General features: G+C 50.1%; 5 protein-coding genes across 5 annotated transcripts; 1 reads left to right on the forward strand and 4 right to left on the reverse strand.

Annotated features, from left to right (window-relative positions):
- Nucleotides 1-3,411: 3,411 nt before the first annotated feature.
- Nucleotides 3,412-3,576, reverse strand: DACRYDRAFT_51415 (uncharacterized protein; the record flags this gene model as incomplete). The annotated part of the gene is made up of 1 exon (XM_040775040.1): nt 3,412-3,576. The coding sequence occupies one exon, from the start codon at nt 3,574-3,576 to the stop codon at nt 3,412-3,414; it is 165 nt and encodes a 54-aa protein (XP_040629025.1).
- A 1,584-nt stretch (nt 3,577-5,160) lies between these two features.
- DACRYDRAFT_107069 (uncharacterized protein) lies at nt 5,161-10,623 on the reverse strand (the record flags this gene model as incomplete). The annotated part of the gene is made up of 5 exons (XM_040768396.1): nt 5,161-5,931; nt 5,980-6,122; nt 6,173-10,006; nt 10,060-10,255; nt 10,312-10,623. The coding sequence occupies 5 exons, from the start codon at nt 10,621-10,623 to the stop codon at nt 5,161-5,163; spliced, it is 5,256 nt and encodes a 1,751-aa protein (XP_040629026.1).
- A 471-nt stretch (nt 10,624-11,094) lies between these two features.
- Nucleotides 11,095-11,557, forward strand: DACRYDRAFT_21896 (uncharacterized protein). Its single transcript, XM_040772590.1, has one exon. It carries the CDS (start codon nt 11,241-11,243, stop codon nt 11,442-11,444), a length of 204 nt encoding a protein of 67 aa, XP_040629027.1. The 5' UTR covers nt 11,095-11,240; the 3' UTR covers nt 11,445-11,557.
- Nucleotides 11,558-11,815: 258 nt separating this feature from the next.
- On the reverse strand, nt 11,816-13,185 carry DACRYDRAFT_94582 (uncharacterized protein). Its single transcript, XM_040777232.1, has 5 exons — nt 13,153-13,185; nt 12,503-13,095; nt 12,262-12,449; nt 11,989-12,198; nt 11,816-11,931 (listed from the first exon to the last, which is right to left on the reverse strand). Exons 2-4 carry the CDS (start codon nt 12,672-12,674, stop codon nt 11,989-11,991), a joined length of 570 nt encoding a protein of 189 aa, XP_040629028.1. The 5' UTR covers nt 12,675-13,095; nt 13,153-13,185; the 3' UTR covers nt 11,816-11,931.
- A 1,928-nt stretch (nt 13,186-15,113) lies between these two features.
- On the reverse strand, nt 15,114-15,963 carry DACRYDRAFT_21898 (uncharacterized protein). Its single transcript, XM_040772591.1, has 2 exons — nt 15,383-15,963; nt 15,114-15,333 (listed from the first exon to the last, which is right to left on the reverse strand). Exon 1 carries the CDS (start codon nt 15,851-15,853, stop codon nt 15,650-15,652), a length of 204 nt encoding a protein of 67 aa, XP_040629029.1. The 5' UTR covers nt 15,854-15,963; the 3' UTR covers nt 15,114-15,333; nt 15,383-15,649.

The raw sequence follows: 15,963 nt of genomic DNA on the forward strand, positions 1-15,963 counted from the left end.
TTAACTATACTATACCACCTAAAAGGGTTCTCTTTGATTGGACATCTGGAAAGAAGAAGGGAAAAGCAGAAGAAGGAGTATCAACATGCTGGGACAGCATGTCTAGAAGGGGGGGTGATGTCAGGGCACCAGCTCATTGCTTGGTCAAGAGACATGACTAAGCCTTTATGACATGGAAGTAGCTGGTATACCTTGGCATGTGCTGGAACCTGCTGGAAGGATTGGATGGTCAGGTGACCTGCTGTGCATGGCTGTGCATGACCTCATATGACCTCATCCTTGGTCATATGACCTGATCACCTGACTAGGCTGAGTAAGCAAGATGTTCTAGCAGGTTCCACCACAGAGGTATAAATATAAGGCCTACTCTGCCTGGGGACTGTCTCTTCAGACTTGGTCTCTTAGGATCATCCACAGGTACCTATACTGTAGATAGGTCTTAGTCATCAGGTCTACTCCACTTCCTTGTTGCCTGCTTAGACTCTTGGCACTCTTAGGTGAGCAGACTTAGTCAGCCTGTGTTGCCCTAACATCCCCTATGTTGTATGTAATTGTGGTTTGTCAGTGTCAATCATAGAATTCGGCCATGTCATCTGCCACCTTTGCCAATGCAGCCTTGCATTTGCTTTTGATTTGCTGCATTGTTCCTGTGAATTCTTTGACTCCTGCAATTGTGACCTCCCATATTGGTTCAATGCCCATTCATGGGTTACATCCTGTGTTGGCCATGAATGGTGAGTGTTGCATTCCAACATGTATACAATTGTTGTATGCAAATTCAGTGCATGCAAGCCAATTGGCCCAATCATCTTGTCAATGGTTTACAAAGAGTTGGAGATACTGTTCCAGTTCCTGGTTGACATGCTCAGTCTGTCTGTTGCTCTGCAGATGGTATGCTGTCAATGCCAATATTTTGATGCCTAAGAGACTGTTGAGTTTGCGCATGTATTTCAATATGAATTGTGTTCCACAATTGCTGATGATCTTGTGAGGCAGTCCATGATTTTGCGATACATTGTCACAAAAGAGATGTGTGATTCCTGCTGACATTACTTCACTTTGTGTTGCAGCAAAGTGAGCATGTTTGGTGAGTCAATCAATGGCAACAAATATTGCACTGTATCCTTTGCTTGCCGGGAGTTGCATTATGAGGTTGACTGTAACAATTTCCCATTGTGCATTTGGGATCTGATTTGGCATGAGGTTTCCAATGGGTTGTTGTGGGTATGTCTTGGTACAATTGCATGCATCACATGTTCAAACATATTCTCCAATGAATTGGTTCATGTTGGGCCACCAGTAGTTATGTGCAACAAGCTCCAGTGTTTTCCAACATCCTGGGTGTCCTGCAATTTGCAAATCATGGTGTAGGCTGACAATTTTGGCACAAAGCACATTGTTCTGTGGAACATATACTTTTCCATGATAGAGCACCAGTCCCTGTTCTTCACTCCATTTGTTTGCAACAATCATAGATGTTTTGTCATTGTGTAGTGCTTTGAGTACTTGTACCACTGGTTTGTCCATGTCATGTGTCTGTCATATTTCATAAAGGAGCCTGTTTTCCTCCCCCACAATAAGGGTGTGTCCCCAATGCACAGCTGCAATCATGAAGACATCTGGTTTGAGCAGTACAACATTTTCATTATCATGTGTTCCATGATTGTGGTCAGCATGTCATGATAGTGCATCCGGTTTTCTGCTGGATCATCCTGGTTGGTGTTTTAATGTATAGTCAAATTGTGACAGGTAGAGTGACCATCATGCCTGTTGTCTTGTGAGTTTCTGCAATTTGGCAAAATATTCTAGATTCTGGTGATTGGTAAGGATGTGTATCTTATCAGGGGTGCCTTCTAGGAAGTGTCTCCATTCTTCAAAGGCACATATGATTGCAAGCAGTTCCTTGTCATGTATTTTGTAATTATGTTCCACATCCGACAGGCTCTTTGACATGAATGCCACCAGATGCCATTCATCATCTGTGTTCAGCTGCAATAAGACAGCTCCAATTGCATAGTCCAATGCATCCACTTCGACTCAGAATGGTCTGTTGTCCTGTGGTAGTGCCAGTATTGGTGCTGATGTTATGGCTGTTTTCAGTGCCTCCAATGCTTGGTTGTGCTTTACTTCCCACATCCAGATGTTGTCTTTTCATCTCAAATTGTGTAGTGGACATGCTATGTTGGAAAACCCATGTATGAAGCATTGGTAGAAGTTACAGAATCCAATGAAACTTTGGATGTCTTTCACATTCCATGGTGTCAGCCATTCAGCAACACCTGCAATTTTAACTGGGTCCATCTCAATGTTGCCTTGACTGATAACGAGTCCCAGGTAATTGATCCTTGTCTGCTCAAAATTGCATTTTTTGGCCTTGAGGTATAGGTGGTACATCCGTAAGACATCAAGCACACATCTTACAATCTGTTGATGTTTGTCCAATGTTTCCATGAATATGAGGATGTCATCCATGTATACCACAACAACTCCTTCATCAATTAGTTCTCAAAATATATTGTTCATCATCATCTGGAATGTGCTTGGCAAGTTGACAAGTCCAAAGAACATGACAAGTGGTTCGAAGAGTCCACAATTTGTGTGGAAGGCAGCCTTCCATTCATCTCCTTCTTGGATCTGAATGTTGTTGTATCCCCAAAGTATGTCTAGTTTTGTGAAGTATTGTGCATGACATAGTTTGTTTACTAGGTCCAAAATAAGTGGGATCAGGTAACAATTCTTGATTGTCATCTCATTCAGTTGTCAATAATCTTGTACCAATCATAGTGTCCCATCCTTTTTCTTTACAAAAAACACTGGTGATGCCATGGGCAATTTTGACGGTCAGATATGTCCACTTGCAAGGTTTTCCTTCAAGGATTCATCCAATTTGTGTTGTTTGTTGGACAATAGTGGGTACACCTTTGTGCTATGTGGCTCTGATCCTGGTTTCAGTTCAATTGCATGATCCCACACCCTCATTTCTGGTGGTTGATTGAACAATTTTTTCGAAAATATGTCTTTGTAGTCATGATAGGCTGTCAGCATGATATCATCAAACATTCTTCCCTGTCAGTCTTCAGCTGGTTGTGCAGCTGCAAGACATGCTGAGATGCTTTTGGCAGCACAAATTATTATTTCATAATCATCATTGTCTGTGCCATCATCTTCCTGTGCTATTGCAGGCAGAGGTCATTTCTGCCATTCTACCTGTTGTTTTGCCATATGTATGTGTATCAAGTACTGTTCCAGGCATCATGTCATCAACACCTTTCCTGTCATCCAGTTGATGTCCGGGTTGTGCTGCACGAGCCACAGATGTCTGATCAATTCTTCCTTGTACCCAAGTCCTGTTATGTGGAATGTTGCACATTCTGTATGTTCTCTGTATCATATGATGAGGTCAACTGTGTGTCAGATCACTCCAGCCTCATTGGGCATTCCATTGACATTGTAGACTGGTTGTGCACATTCCAGCAGCATTGTTGTTGAGTTGTATTCTTCAATGTAGCTCATATCAATGAATAGTCCTGTTGCTCCTGAATTGAGAACTGCTCGTGCCTCAAATTCTTGTGACATGTCCAGTGTTTGCAGTTGTATACTCAGTTCTGTCTGTTGTCGGTCCCAAACCGACATAATCAGTTGTAGAGGGTTGTCTCCTCATGTTGTATTGTCCAGCACCTTCTGCATTTCATATGACACCTGTCCCACAATTGGTTGTTTTGTCAACAAATTGTTATTATGGGAGGGGTGTACATAAGGATCACTTTTACTGGTCACACAAATTGTGCTCTCTTTTGTGGACCATTCTAAAAATCCTCCTTGGACGTCTCAACTGGTGTCATCAGTTCATCTGCTTTTCTTGGAGGACAATGCTTTGCAAACTCTTCAGTGATGAGCTTGCATATGTCATCAAATGCAATTGTCTTGATGTGTCTCAATTGTTTAGGACATTCAGCCCAAACGTGGCTGAACCCTTGGCAGCTGTAGCAGCGGATGGTGGATGTGTTATGTTTCGCTTGGTCAACATCCATTGCATTGTTTGTCTGTATGGTGGAGGTGGTTGTCATCATGGGAGTTGTGTTGTGCGTGGCATCAGTTGATCTGGCTTTCCATCAGTTGGCCATTGCATTGGTTGTTCCCTTGCAATGTGCATCCAGTCGATGCCATTGTTGATCAAATCAGAAAGCATACATATACCACCCTTCAAGAGTTGTGGGCATGTCTGGGAGTGCATAGATTCCGTGGAAGAACGGAAAGAGAGGCCGCGTGAAGAACACGTGACACACGGAAGAAACTACCGGATTAGTCCATTTTCAATAGGTTTGCCCCCCCCAAGGTCCTGGCCAACTACGTTGCCCAGGGATTTTCCACTTGGAACTTGCAACTTATCTCGCCTCCTCGGTGCCACTTTACCCAGCTTGCTACGGCAGAGACAGGTCAAGTGATTTCAATTTCCGGGTTTGGAAACAGTGGAGGTCATCTATTGATGGCCGCTTATATATTTCATAGTCATCTATACCAAAATAAGTTATTGTCAATTTTCTATCTACTAGCATCCTAATCTGACAACCCATTGCTAATGAAGCCTAGAACCCGTACAACGTGGAGCTTGCTTCTTTTTTCATGCGCCTCCATGCATGCGTCAGAGGCGGCTTGGCGAAAAACTAATCGGACCAAGACGTCCGATAACACTTGAACAGAAGAGGCCTGGTGCAGAGTGGGAGTGTACACCATGTGCATTCAAAGTTACGTAACTAGAAAGTCGATGTTTCAAAGGCGATTTGCGAAAGCAGTTGGAAGGCCGGGATATCTGTGTTGTGCGAACGACCACAAGGGCACCGCAAGTGGAGGGACATGAGTTATGTGCGGAAGTGCACAAGAACATCATAAAAACCAGATTTCCATAAATGACAGGATATTTAGCTCGTGTTCGTATAAGAGTGGTACGTAGGATAGGTGACGAGGAACCGCGGATACACCACAAAAAACAAGGAAAAGACAGGGAGCAACGAGAGGTAACCAAGGGTACGACAAACAACGAAAGAGACGTAAGCGAGCGGCGTATATGCAAGAGGGTTATCGTCATATATGTGGTGAAATGTTTGCGTGCCGGTGAACAAGGGTATAAGCAAGAACTTCATAAAGGTACAGTTGGCAGGATCAACGGCCGGACGTGCCGACGGTCCTCCTTCGTTTCGTGCCGAAGATATTGCGCGGGAGCGAACCTCCAGCGAAGAGACCTCCGCCGCCGGAGCGACCGCTACCCTTCGATCGGAAAGACCATGCCGAAGGGGACGCCGGCCGATCTGGAATATCAGGAGGCAGTGGCGGCGCAAACTGTGGCGGGGGTGGGGGGGGTGGCATGTTATGGTTTATGGTACGGTTCTGGAACATCCTGTTGTGATGGTAGTTGTGCATGTGGGGTGGATGAGATGCCAGCGTGCCGACGTCATGCTTGCCATCGCAGCATGCTCGAACATTCTCCAGACCTTCATAACCTTCCTGGGCGTTGACGTCCTCGGTCATTTCGAATGTTTCGTCCGTATAGCTCAGATCCTCCTCCTGATCGTGATAGACTTCCGGATTTACCACAAAAGGTGTGCCTGGCTTCTGGGGACTCTCACTCAATCTCAAGTACTCGGCAGCTGGAGTGCCGGGTCGTTTTCTCGTGGAACCAGTCGACAGCTGAGAATGGCTACGCTTGCCACGTGGGGTATTTGGCATGTTGGGAGCAACATTCCAGCCATGCTCGTTAACAGCTCCTTCATTGCTGATGCTGCGATACGATCTTTGGCTTCTGGGACTCGCAAGACTGGTGCTCTTTATTGGAGTACTGTTGATGGGACCCACGGTCAGGGTTGTATCGTTTCCAGGGTCAGCTTGAGGCGAAAGAGACACGTCCTGCGGACGGGCGATGAGGTACCTCAGGGCCTGATAACGTGTCAGATGGGGTGAAACAATAGACACCCTCAGACATACATTGATCCAAATCTCATGTCTTTCTTTGGTTGGCGCTGTGAATTTCAACTCCCTAGTAGTTGTGGAAACCACAATGCTCTCTTGATGTAGACCAGGTGGCTTTGGGTTTGTGTCCTCCTCAATTCTGACCGACTCGATGTACACTAGACCTAAGGTTCAGAGTATTACCTCCACAGCAGACACTATGACTTACCACTCTTCGCAACAGTTTCGGTCGTGCCCAGGGCCCCGGGGTCCGCATCACTCCAATAGAGTGTCTTTGTGTATGGATGCACCCAGAAGAACTTCTTATTCCTCTCCTTTCCGTAACCTCTTCGTAACGCCTTAGGGTTGTACTTGTACAAGAATTCGCCAATCATAGTTTGCGTGATCGAGTGGATGATGGCCGGATCTGTTGAACTTGGTTGCGGTCCAGATGCATTGGATATCGCTGTACGTTTTCCGGGTGTGCTGGGCGCCTGGGAAGCTCGTGGTGGTGCAGCAGCAAAGTGGACTCTTTCACTACCCATACTGGATAGGGATTGTCGACGCGACGAGCGACTTGATGGCACTAACGAAACTTGAGATTGAGAAGCCTGCCCGTGCCGTGGGGCATCTGGGGGAGACCCTGCCACAGGCGAGAGAGTACTCGAGGGAAAGAGCATAGTGTTCGGACTCTTTGACGACTTGAAGCTACCAGTCGAGGGCACAGAGCGTAGCGTTGGTGGAGGTGCGGACCCTGATGGACGAAGACCACTTCGCGGGGGGGCCAGCATGCCGGATGCAGAGGCTCCGAAAGTCGGTGACGTAGCGCGGGCAAGTAGTTCAGGAGGAGGGGGAGAAGTGGGTCGAGGAGGTGGTTGTGGCTTGGCGAGTGGCATTGAGCTGGGGGGCGGGAGCGGCGGTGGGGGTGGCAAAGACATTACTGGAGGCTTGCTCCGGTCGAGGATGACACTTGGTGTGGTGCTTGTCTTATTACCGACCGCCTTTTCCATCGCGAATACAGACTCAATGCTCGGTGTGCGCTTGCTGGCCATTCTTTCACCATTGCTATGCAGAGACGCGGGCACAGCAGCAGACGTGGCATTCGAAGGACGGGAGACCGGAAGTGTGAGTGACGTTGTACTCGCGGATGCAGCGGACATGGCCTGGGGCATGCTGGGAACAAACGTCATCTGAGACTTTGGCCCAACCAAGAACAATCCCCTTCCGCCTGTTGCAGGCAGATTCTCCAGAACAGGGGACGGCAACGGGGGCACCCATTCGTCCGTCTGGACCTCTGCTTCGGCCATCTGTCGCTTTGGCTCGGGTTCCGGTTCAGACTCAGTTATGGCTGGTTCATAGATGGCATCGATCGGACCTCTTCGAGTCCCACCTTCCCGGCGCCGAGGCATTGGACGTATACTCTCAGCATACTCAGTGCCATCCTCATCCTCATCTTCGTCATCTGCGGCGTTACCCAGCAGGTCCCGACTGTCTCCTCCTCCGCTGACAGAATAGAATTCTTGGGTTGGTGTTGCGGTAGCCACGCTGCGGGCGTCAGCGTATTCTTCATCTGTTGTAGATGACATTGATGTAGAAGGTCGCTGGTTCTCTGTGGCAGTCGTGTAGCCATCATCGCCTGTGTCAGTATCGGTGCGTGATGCAGGTGGTGCAAAGCCCCGCGGGGTCGGTGACACTTGCGGCTGAGATGGCACAACCCTAGGCGTGGTGGGTGGTGTTCTAAAGACGATCTTCTCCACGATCTTCTCCACGATCTTCTCCACGACACGGTCCACCGGTACCTCGATGCGCTTCTCCACCTCCTTGATAACTTCCACAGGAACTTCGACTCGCTTCTCCACCTCGCGGATAACTTCCACGAGTACCTCAACCCGCTTTTCGATCTCCTTGATGACTTCAACAGGCACATCCACTCGCTTCTCCACGATACGCTCCACTTCAACGATCTTTTCAACGATGCGATCGATTGGCACTTCAACGCGTTTCTCGACCTCCTTGATCGTCTCAATAGGGACCTCAACGCGTATCTCGACCTCCTTGATAACCTCAATGGGGACTTCTACACGTTTTTCCACCTCTCGGATGACCTCGATGGGAACCTCAACACGCTTCTCAACGATTTTCTCCACAGGTATCTCCACGCGCTTTTCGACTTCTCTAATGACTTCAACAGGGATTTCGACGCGCTTCTCCACCTCTTTGATCACCTCCTTGATGATCTCGACAGGGACTTCGATTCGCTTTTCGACAACACGTTCCACGGGGACCTCAACATGACGATCGACGATCTTCTCTACCGGGACTTCGATTCGTCTCTCGACTTCGACGGGAACCTCCACGCGTTTCTCGACGATCTTTTCGACGGGAACCTCGACTAGCTTCACGACCTCCCTGATAATCTCAACCGGGATCTCCACACGTTTCTCAACCTCCTTGATGACTTCAACAGGGATTTCCACGCGCTTCTCAACCTCCCGGATGACCTCGACCGGCACTTCTTTGATCTTAACAACTTCCTTCTCGACGACTTTCTCCACGGGCACTTCAACTCGCTTCTCTACTTCACGAATCACCTCGACTGGAACTTCAATCCTGGTCTCCACTTCACGGACAACCTCCACAGGCACCTCGATGAGCTTCTCCACGATCCTGTCTACGGGTACTTCAACGAGCTTCTCGACTTCGCGGATGACCTCGACAGGAACCTCTTTGATGATCTCCTTCTCAATGATCTGGATGGTGGGCTCAATCGGATCGGTTTGTATCTCGGTTTCTGCCATCTCGCGACGCTCTGCAGCGCTCCAGTCCACGTCACCGAGCTCGTCGCCCAGACTTGTACCGGTGACCCGACGCAGGGGACTGGCACCGTGGAGCAGGGATGCAGGTCGAGATCCAGGAGGGGTGAGGGATGTCGCATACATTGGATCCATGCCCAGACTACCATTGACAGTGGTATTGTTAGGCGAAGGTGAAGTTGCTTCCAGCCGAGGCGGCTCGTCCAGCTCGATCGAAGGCGGGGAGGACGAAGTGAAGTCAGAAAGAAAGAGTTCTTGTACAGCGGCGCGAGATCTGCTTGCGCCAAATCCGGCTCCCCGTCCTCTCGTGCCAGTGCCACGCCGACCGCGAGAAGATCTACCGCGAGTGGAAGGAACACTGGTGTGCTCGTCAGCATCGGCTTCCTCCTCCCATTCCTCCTCTTGTTCGTACGCGGGTGCAGGGGGAACGAGAGAATCAGCGCTGCCTTTCTTGCCGACTTTTTGTCTGAGAGCAGATTGGCGAAGATGTGAATGTGAGAGCTGAGCGCGCATAACGTCCATTTTTGAGGACCGACCACTAGGAGTTCGAGGTTGGCTGAGGACCGAGGAAGCAAGTTCTGGGTCCTCTTCAGGCTCATATTCCTCTTCATCGGCCTCTTGAATATCCACGGTGGGCACCGAACCAAACGGAAGTGACTTGCGACCTTTGCTGGGAGCGAAAATGTCCACCTCAGGTTCCTCTTCATCCTCCTCCAAAACGGCGCTCTGATTTCGTAGAGAAGATCCACTGACAATGCGCATCCGCTTGCGTCTTTCCTCCTGAGAGCGCTCTTCTTCTAATACCTGGCGAAGATCGCTCTTCTCACGAGAGAGGCGGACTTGGTCAAGACGCCATTGGGCAGTGGCCTTCTCGTGCTGCGCCTGACGCTCTTCTAATTGCGTCTCGAGATTCTCCACGCTTGCCTTGAGGGTTTCGTTTTCGCCACGCGTGTGGGTCAGTTCACGCATGAGACGCTTCTCTTCGCTGGCCAAGCGGCGCGCTTCAGACGTGGCAGTTATCTCCTTTTGTGACGATTCCTGAAGCCGCATTTCGAGCTCCCAGTTCTCTTCCCGAAACTTCTCCGAGTTCTGCTCCAGCTTCTTGACCTGTTGTTTGAGCGCAAGAACTTCTTCATCCCGTTGTCGAGCAGCTTCTGTGGTTTCTGTGATGATCTTGTCGCGCTCCTGCAGCAAGGTCTGTAGTCGCCGAATTTCGATAATCAAAGAGTCTGAGATCTCAAGTGCGAACCCTATCATAGAGTCAGAGGTAATCGCGGGAGACGACGTATGGAAATTATCGTACCTGCATCCTCATTTCTGTGGGCAGCGTTCTTTGCTCTCCGCGATGACTGCGCAGCAGATGTGGCGCTGGTAGAGGGAGGAACGCCGGTCTGGTTTTCTAGGTAGTGTCGCGGAGTGGAGTCGAGACCATTGTCGGGACTCTCGAACATCTCCGTCTCGTCGATCGCTGGGTATGGTACAGATGAACCATCCGGGGCCTAATTATAGATGTATTTCAGTATTGCGAGCCCAACGTTGCGATCGGAACACGCACATCATGCTGCAGCTGGGAAAGTTCCTCCTCAATTTCCTTGTCCCACTTCTGCATCATATCCTGGATGTTCCTCAACTCTTCCTCCTCTCGTATGCCGGCTTTATCTCCATATGCGTATATCTCGTCTTCCTTGATTCGCGATACAAGAGCTTCCATAGCGAGCTGCTGATTCAAAACTGTTTGTCCAAGTCGACCAGCCCATTGCAGCTGTTGATCTTTCGCCTGTAGGTATCGTTCAGCGCGTTCGAGCAGCCTTCCGGCGGCATCGGTGCTGGGAGAGAAGACGTCGTCCTCGAGCGGAAGAGAGGTCATGGAAGGATTGTGAGAGGGAATGCCGGATCCGGAGCTCGGCGGGTGAGAGTGGCCGTTCATGGCCTATATAAAAAGGAGAGATGAAATGATAAATGAGAGGGGTTGAGGGAGAGTTGTCGACGATGATGAGCGGATAGCGATTTGTGTTCGGTCGCGTCTATGCAGCAAGGAGCGGAGGCAGAAAACACGTGCAGCCCGCACGTAAGGAGTCGTTTTGGCCGTAATGCTCTGTCACCGGAAACAACGCGGCTTCTCTGCTTTTCTCGGTGGAAAGATTCTTTGCTGATAGAAGCAATTATCAAGAACGGATCACTGGGAGGAGTTTCTTTGCAAGCACAAAGAAGTAGCCTGTCGAGTCGGGCGTCTGTGATCAGATAAGCGCTTCTGCTCGACGCTTGACGCGTCTATACTGCGACGCGACGCGTATGTCTCATCGGTGGAACGCGACATCTACTACAGCCTTGCAGACGACATTTGTGTCTTATTCTGTCAAGGCTCGCATATGACCTCAACCAGGGCGACCTGCTGGCATGCTCTAATCTGCCTTCGGATCAACAATCACCGGGTCTGTTGGTCTGTTGGTCTGTTGTAACAATGCACATTCCCTGGATGTTTCAATGAGGACCAATGACATTCTTCAAGAATCGAACCAGATCAATCGCGGTACACCGAAGACGGGAATGCCCGAGTATCGTTTTGAGACAGCATACGCGGCCAGCGCATTCATCAAGCTGCAACCTTCCCTGCCCCTCGAGTTCGACGCGGAAACACCCGTCCCTCTCAACGACGGCACAGCGGCACCAGCTCTGCTTCATTCCTGACACTCTGCACGACTTCAAGAACGTGCTGACATGCGAATCGGAGCATGCACTGCGCATTGACACCGCGATTAGATGAGATGTGTTGGCCCCATCGTTCGGCAAGATGCCATCCCTTTGACAGCGCGCTGAGGACGAATCAGCGCGGGAATGAACGATGAGACCAGAAGAACCCGACATCATCCCTAAGAATATGCACCGCATTGAATAATGTACACGCAATTCCTCCCCTTCCTTCCGATCGCGCCGGCTCAACGTGTAGCCGCACTCGAGATCGCACGACTGCCACGCGGTAACAACCTTCAGATTCTTGCATCTTCGCATGCACGCAGGCCACCAAGAACGACCCGACGGGTGGGAAAACAACGGGGGACTGCATTTAGAGGCACTACTAAGCTGTATCTACATAGCCAGGATCGAGCTTGATGATAGAGCCTGTGTAGATTAGAGAACGAGCACAGTCGACTTCTCAAACTGAAGGAAAGGAAATCTAATTCCGCGGCAACTTGTCATTAAAGGGACCTTCAGCAGAGGTTAACGTGCTTACTTAGAGGGCAAGGATCCCGAGGAGGCCAGTAAGACCAAGGGTGCCAAGGAGGCCGAGGACGGTGGTAAGAAGGCCGGTAACGAGGGTAAGAACACCAGGGACGAGGCCCTCAACGACCGTGAGGATGTTGGAGAGAGGATTGCTCAGGCCACTAGCCGCGCCAGTGACACCGGCAATGCCGGTCAAGCCGCTAAGAGCACCAGTCACAGTCTAGAAAGTGTCAAACGACTGATCAGTCATCCCGTGCGTGTCTCCACAGAACCTGTCACTCACAGAGATGAGGTCGCTGAGGACGGAGGCAATGGTGGAGGTGATGTCACCGAGCTGACGGGCATCAATCTCATCACGCTTGAGAACGTTCAAGAGAGACAGGCCAAGGGTGGTACCGGAAACGAGACTCTCGACCTGGCCGACGAGGGGCTCAACATCGGCGAGGGTAGCAGTGGCGGGGTCGAGGGCGGCTGAAGTTTTGAAATATCAATAACAGTCTATTCAACGTAGAAATAGTACTGACAAAGCTGGCTGACGACAGCGGCAACCTGGGTCTGCAGGTTCTGGACAGTCGAGAGCACCTGGGCGCTGACGTCGCGCTTGTCCACCTCACGCTCCTCAACAGGGGCGCCGCTGACCAAGAGGCCAAAGGTGAAGAGGGTGATGAAGAAAGCGATGAGGCGAGAGTACTGCATGTTTGTTGACTCTTGAGGGATCGAGAGGAGATCTGCTGGTGATTGGATCGACTGTGGTCTGGTCCTGGTGTTTCGAGAGTACAAATGGGCCAATATTTATACAAAATCGCCCTTACAGAAAGGACTTGGGATCAAGAGGTTTACCCACAGAGGTGACGTGATCCCGAGGAGATGCGGTGATCTTGACGACAGTCACCTACCTAAATGGCGTAGAAGCAACTGCACATCGACTCGAAAGTCGGCGACAAGAGCCAAATTGGAGTGGAATACCGAATCCAATTCCGGATAAGATCACTTCGTGCACAAAAAGTGCTTGAATTGTACGTCCAAGAGGAGAATCGAATAGAACACCGTTGACGACTGGCTCATCGCAGACCCTTAGACCACCGGAAAACAGAACCCCCGAGCACAGAGAACGAGGCTATCACAGAAGAAGGGGTTCGCCATCAGCGCAATTGTACCCGGAAGAAGCTCTTACAAGGAAAGAATGGATGTAGGACGGACATGTAACCATTCAATTCAGGTCACCTGCTCAGCGCTGGCGTACGAAAACATTGATTCGCGCGCTAGAAGAATGGTATCATCAGCTCACTTCAAGAATTACCAAGTAAGTGCTTAACTTCGTCAGAGATATGATCACCAGAATAGCCAGCAGCCGAGTGAGAAGGTCTATGATTGATAGTTGGACTGACCCCTAGGGGACCGCCATATACGGACTGGACAGCAGAGAACCCCATCAGCCCACTGAGCCCCAGTTAGAACGGGTTCTCAGCGCCCTCCAGATATTGTCATGCATATATAAACATCCACAGTGGAAGATCGTGTTGCATTTTCCTTGCTTGAGTGAACCAAGAAGAGGCCTGACATCGTCCAATTAAGCTTCCAAGCTCGGTGCTAGAAGCACTTTGCCCCGTAATTACAACGTGGTAATAGGATGTGATTTCGGAGCCGTGCCTATCCCCAGGGACCAGGAACAATCAATCACCCAGGAACAAAGTTATATTCTGTCCAGAAAGGTGAAGTCGCCGTTGGGTGTAAAGATACGATCGCTTGTGCAAGCCCGGCAGGAGGAGAACAAGAGAAAAGAAACGAAGGGAAGCACAGGCGATGACGTCGATTGCTGCCGGTGCCGCACGTGTGGCGTTTCCCTTCTCCGCGGTGTAAGGGTGTGGGACCCTCTCGAAGTCGGAGCCGTTTGCCAAAAGGATACCTTGAGCACCCTCTCAACTTTGTAAACCCTTGTTCTGACGTCGAAAGAGAAGGAGATTTCTAGAGGAGTCGTCATTCAAGCACAATAGCCGAAGTATGGGCGCGTGCTTACCTCCCAGGTGGTGTGATCGAGCCGCAACGTCGAGCGCCACACGGTAGGCAATTTCCCAAACTCTCGTGTCTTCAAGGTCAACATCCTGATCACCGGTGCGTGCTGACCCATTCCATAATCGTTGATAGTCCGCGGTGGCTTTGTTGCTGCTCACAGTACCACTGGCGTCAATTAAACCCACCTAGGGTCATTTGGGAGCCTCCTCAGGGTACTCAGGGAGGGGAGATACAGTACACCTCTTAGTTTCTGAAGGAGGGTGCCGGCCGTTTATCTCGGTCATCTTCGTTGGGATGGGGACCATTCGTCATCCGGGAGAATCAGCCGTGACCTGCCGAGACAACAGCCCTGAATTCATCCTCACCCAAGAGTACCAGCCCGTGACGCTGTCCAAGTATTCTACTCTCCTCTGACATCCATGGAAACACCGTGCTGTGCTGTGGTTCGTTTGCAAGAGCGCTTGCTGTTGAGTACGGGACGGAAACTGATCCCGGGCCGTAGCCAACACATACATACCTAGGCCTGATTTGTTGTATCGTACATGGTAATATATTTACCGTATGTCTGAAAAATTCGCCTCTTCCACGTGGCAGTCACTCTTTTCACATTGTGATTGCAGAGTACAAACACGCTCCTCATTTCACTTCGTTCAACGACGTCACAGGCTGGACCACCAGCGAGGCAAGCAGCAAAGCGCAGTCAGAGCAGCATCTCGATATCGAAGAGTATCATCCACGGAGCTTTTCGCAACTACAGTAAGCCAAAACTCTCGGGTACATAGACATTATGTATCATTGGACGTTCAGCTGGGCTAATATTGCAAGCTCCTAACGAGGCAACCACATCAGCTCACCTTATAACTGTGGCGTGACGGCCATTTTCACTAACTGTCACCTCCGGTTACCACGGACGTGAACGTATGCCGCTCGGTAGGATATCCTGGCGAGTTCATGGACTATTGCATCCTGATCATGGGCGACTTCTCACCCATACCCACTTTATACGGAACGATACCTTAGCCTAACCCAAGCAACCGCCCTTCATAGAGGGAGAACGTCGCATGAACGAACCGGCATTCAATGCCATTACAGTTGCGGATCAACAGTGTGGGTATCACATTCCCCCCACAACCCAACACATTCATACCGCTGGATATCTGCACAATCGGGGTGCCTGCACGTGGAGAATTGGGGACTCTGATGTCCTTATTTCAGCACGGACATAAACACTCCGCCTCGGCACTCCGCAACTCAATTCTGGTGACCTTAGACGTCCCCCTGACCCTAGACGGAACCTGCTATCGACTTGTGGGGATGGCTTTGTTGTACCATGAGGTCAAAGGTAAAGCACACCATCAGAGCTGAGATGCAAAGTACAATTTGACTTGTAGTGGTGCCATATTGACAAACAGGTATAATAATGCGGGAGGAATACAGCTAGGTGGAGTGTGTTCGTCATGAGAGGCTTGCCCCTCCTCTATACCTACACAGACGTTAGGTCTGTTCGATACTGTCTATAGCGACAGAGCAAATGCACGCACCCATATATACAGAGACATTGAACGATGCCCTGCGCTGGCAGGGCAGGTCGACTTCAATAGTAACCGAAGGACGACCTGCGAGAAGCAAGCCCTACTTGCCAGTGGTCCAACATATTCTCATTTCTTCGGCGGCGACTGTGTGCTTTTAGCCTCGGGATCCCAATTGTCCGAATTTGAACAAGTTCTCTTGCCACAGTCCTTGACCCGAGTATACGTCCCGTCCACGGTGCCGTATATACATTGAGTCACAGGCGACATGGGATGAAAAAAGGCTTGGGCGTAATAGGGAAATTCTAGAGCCTTGGAAGACGTAAACTCCATTTCTGTCAGCCATGTCAATCGGGAATGGATACGCCCAGATGTGCAAGTAATACCTGTAAAGTTTAGGTGAGGCTCACGCAGGGGACGAATGGGGCGACAAAGGATCTCAA

This window comes from Dacryopinax primogenitus, assembly GCF_000292625.1.
Source record: "Dacryopinax primogenitus strain DJM-731 SS1 chromosome Unknown DACRYscaffold_8, whole genome shotgun sequence".
Lineage (NCBI taxonomy): Eukaryota > Fungi > Basidiomycota > Dacrymycetes > Dacrymycetales > Dacrymycetaceae > Dacryopinax > Dacryopinax primogenitus.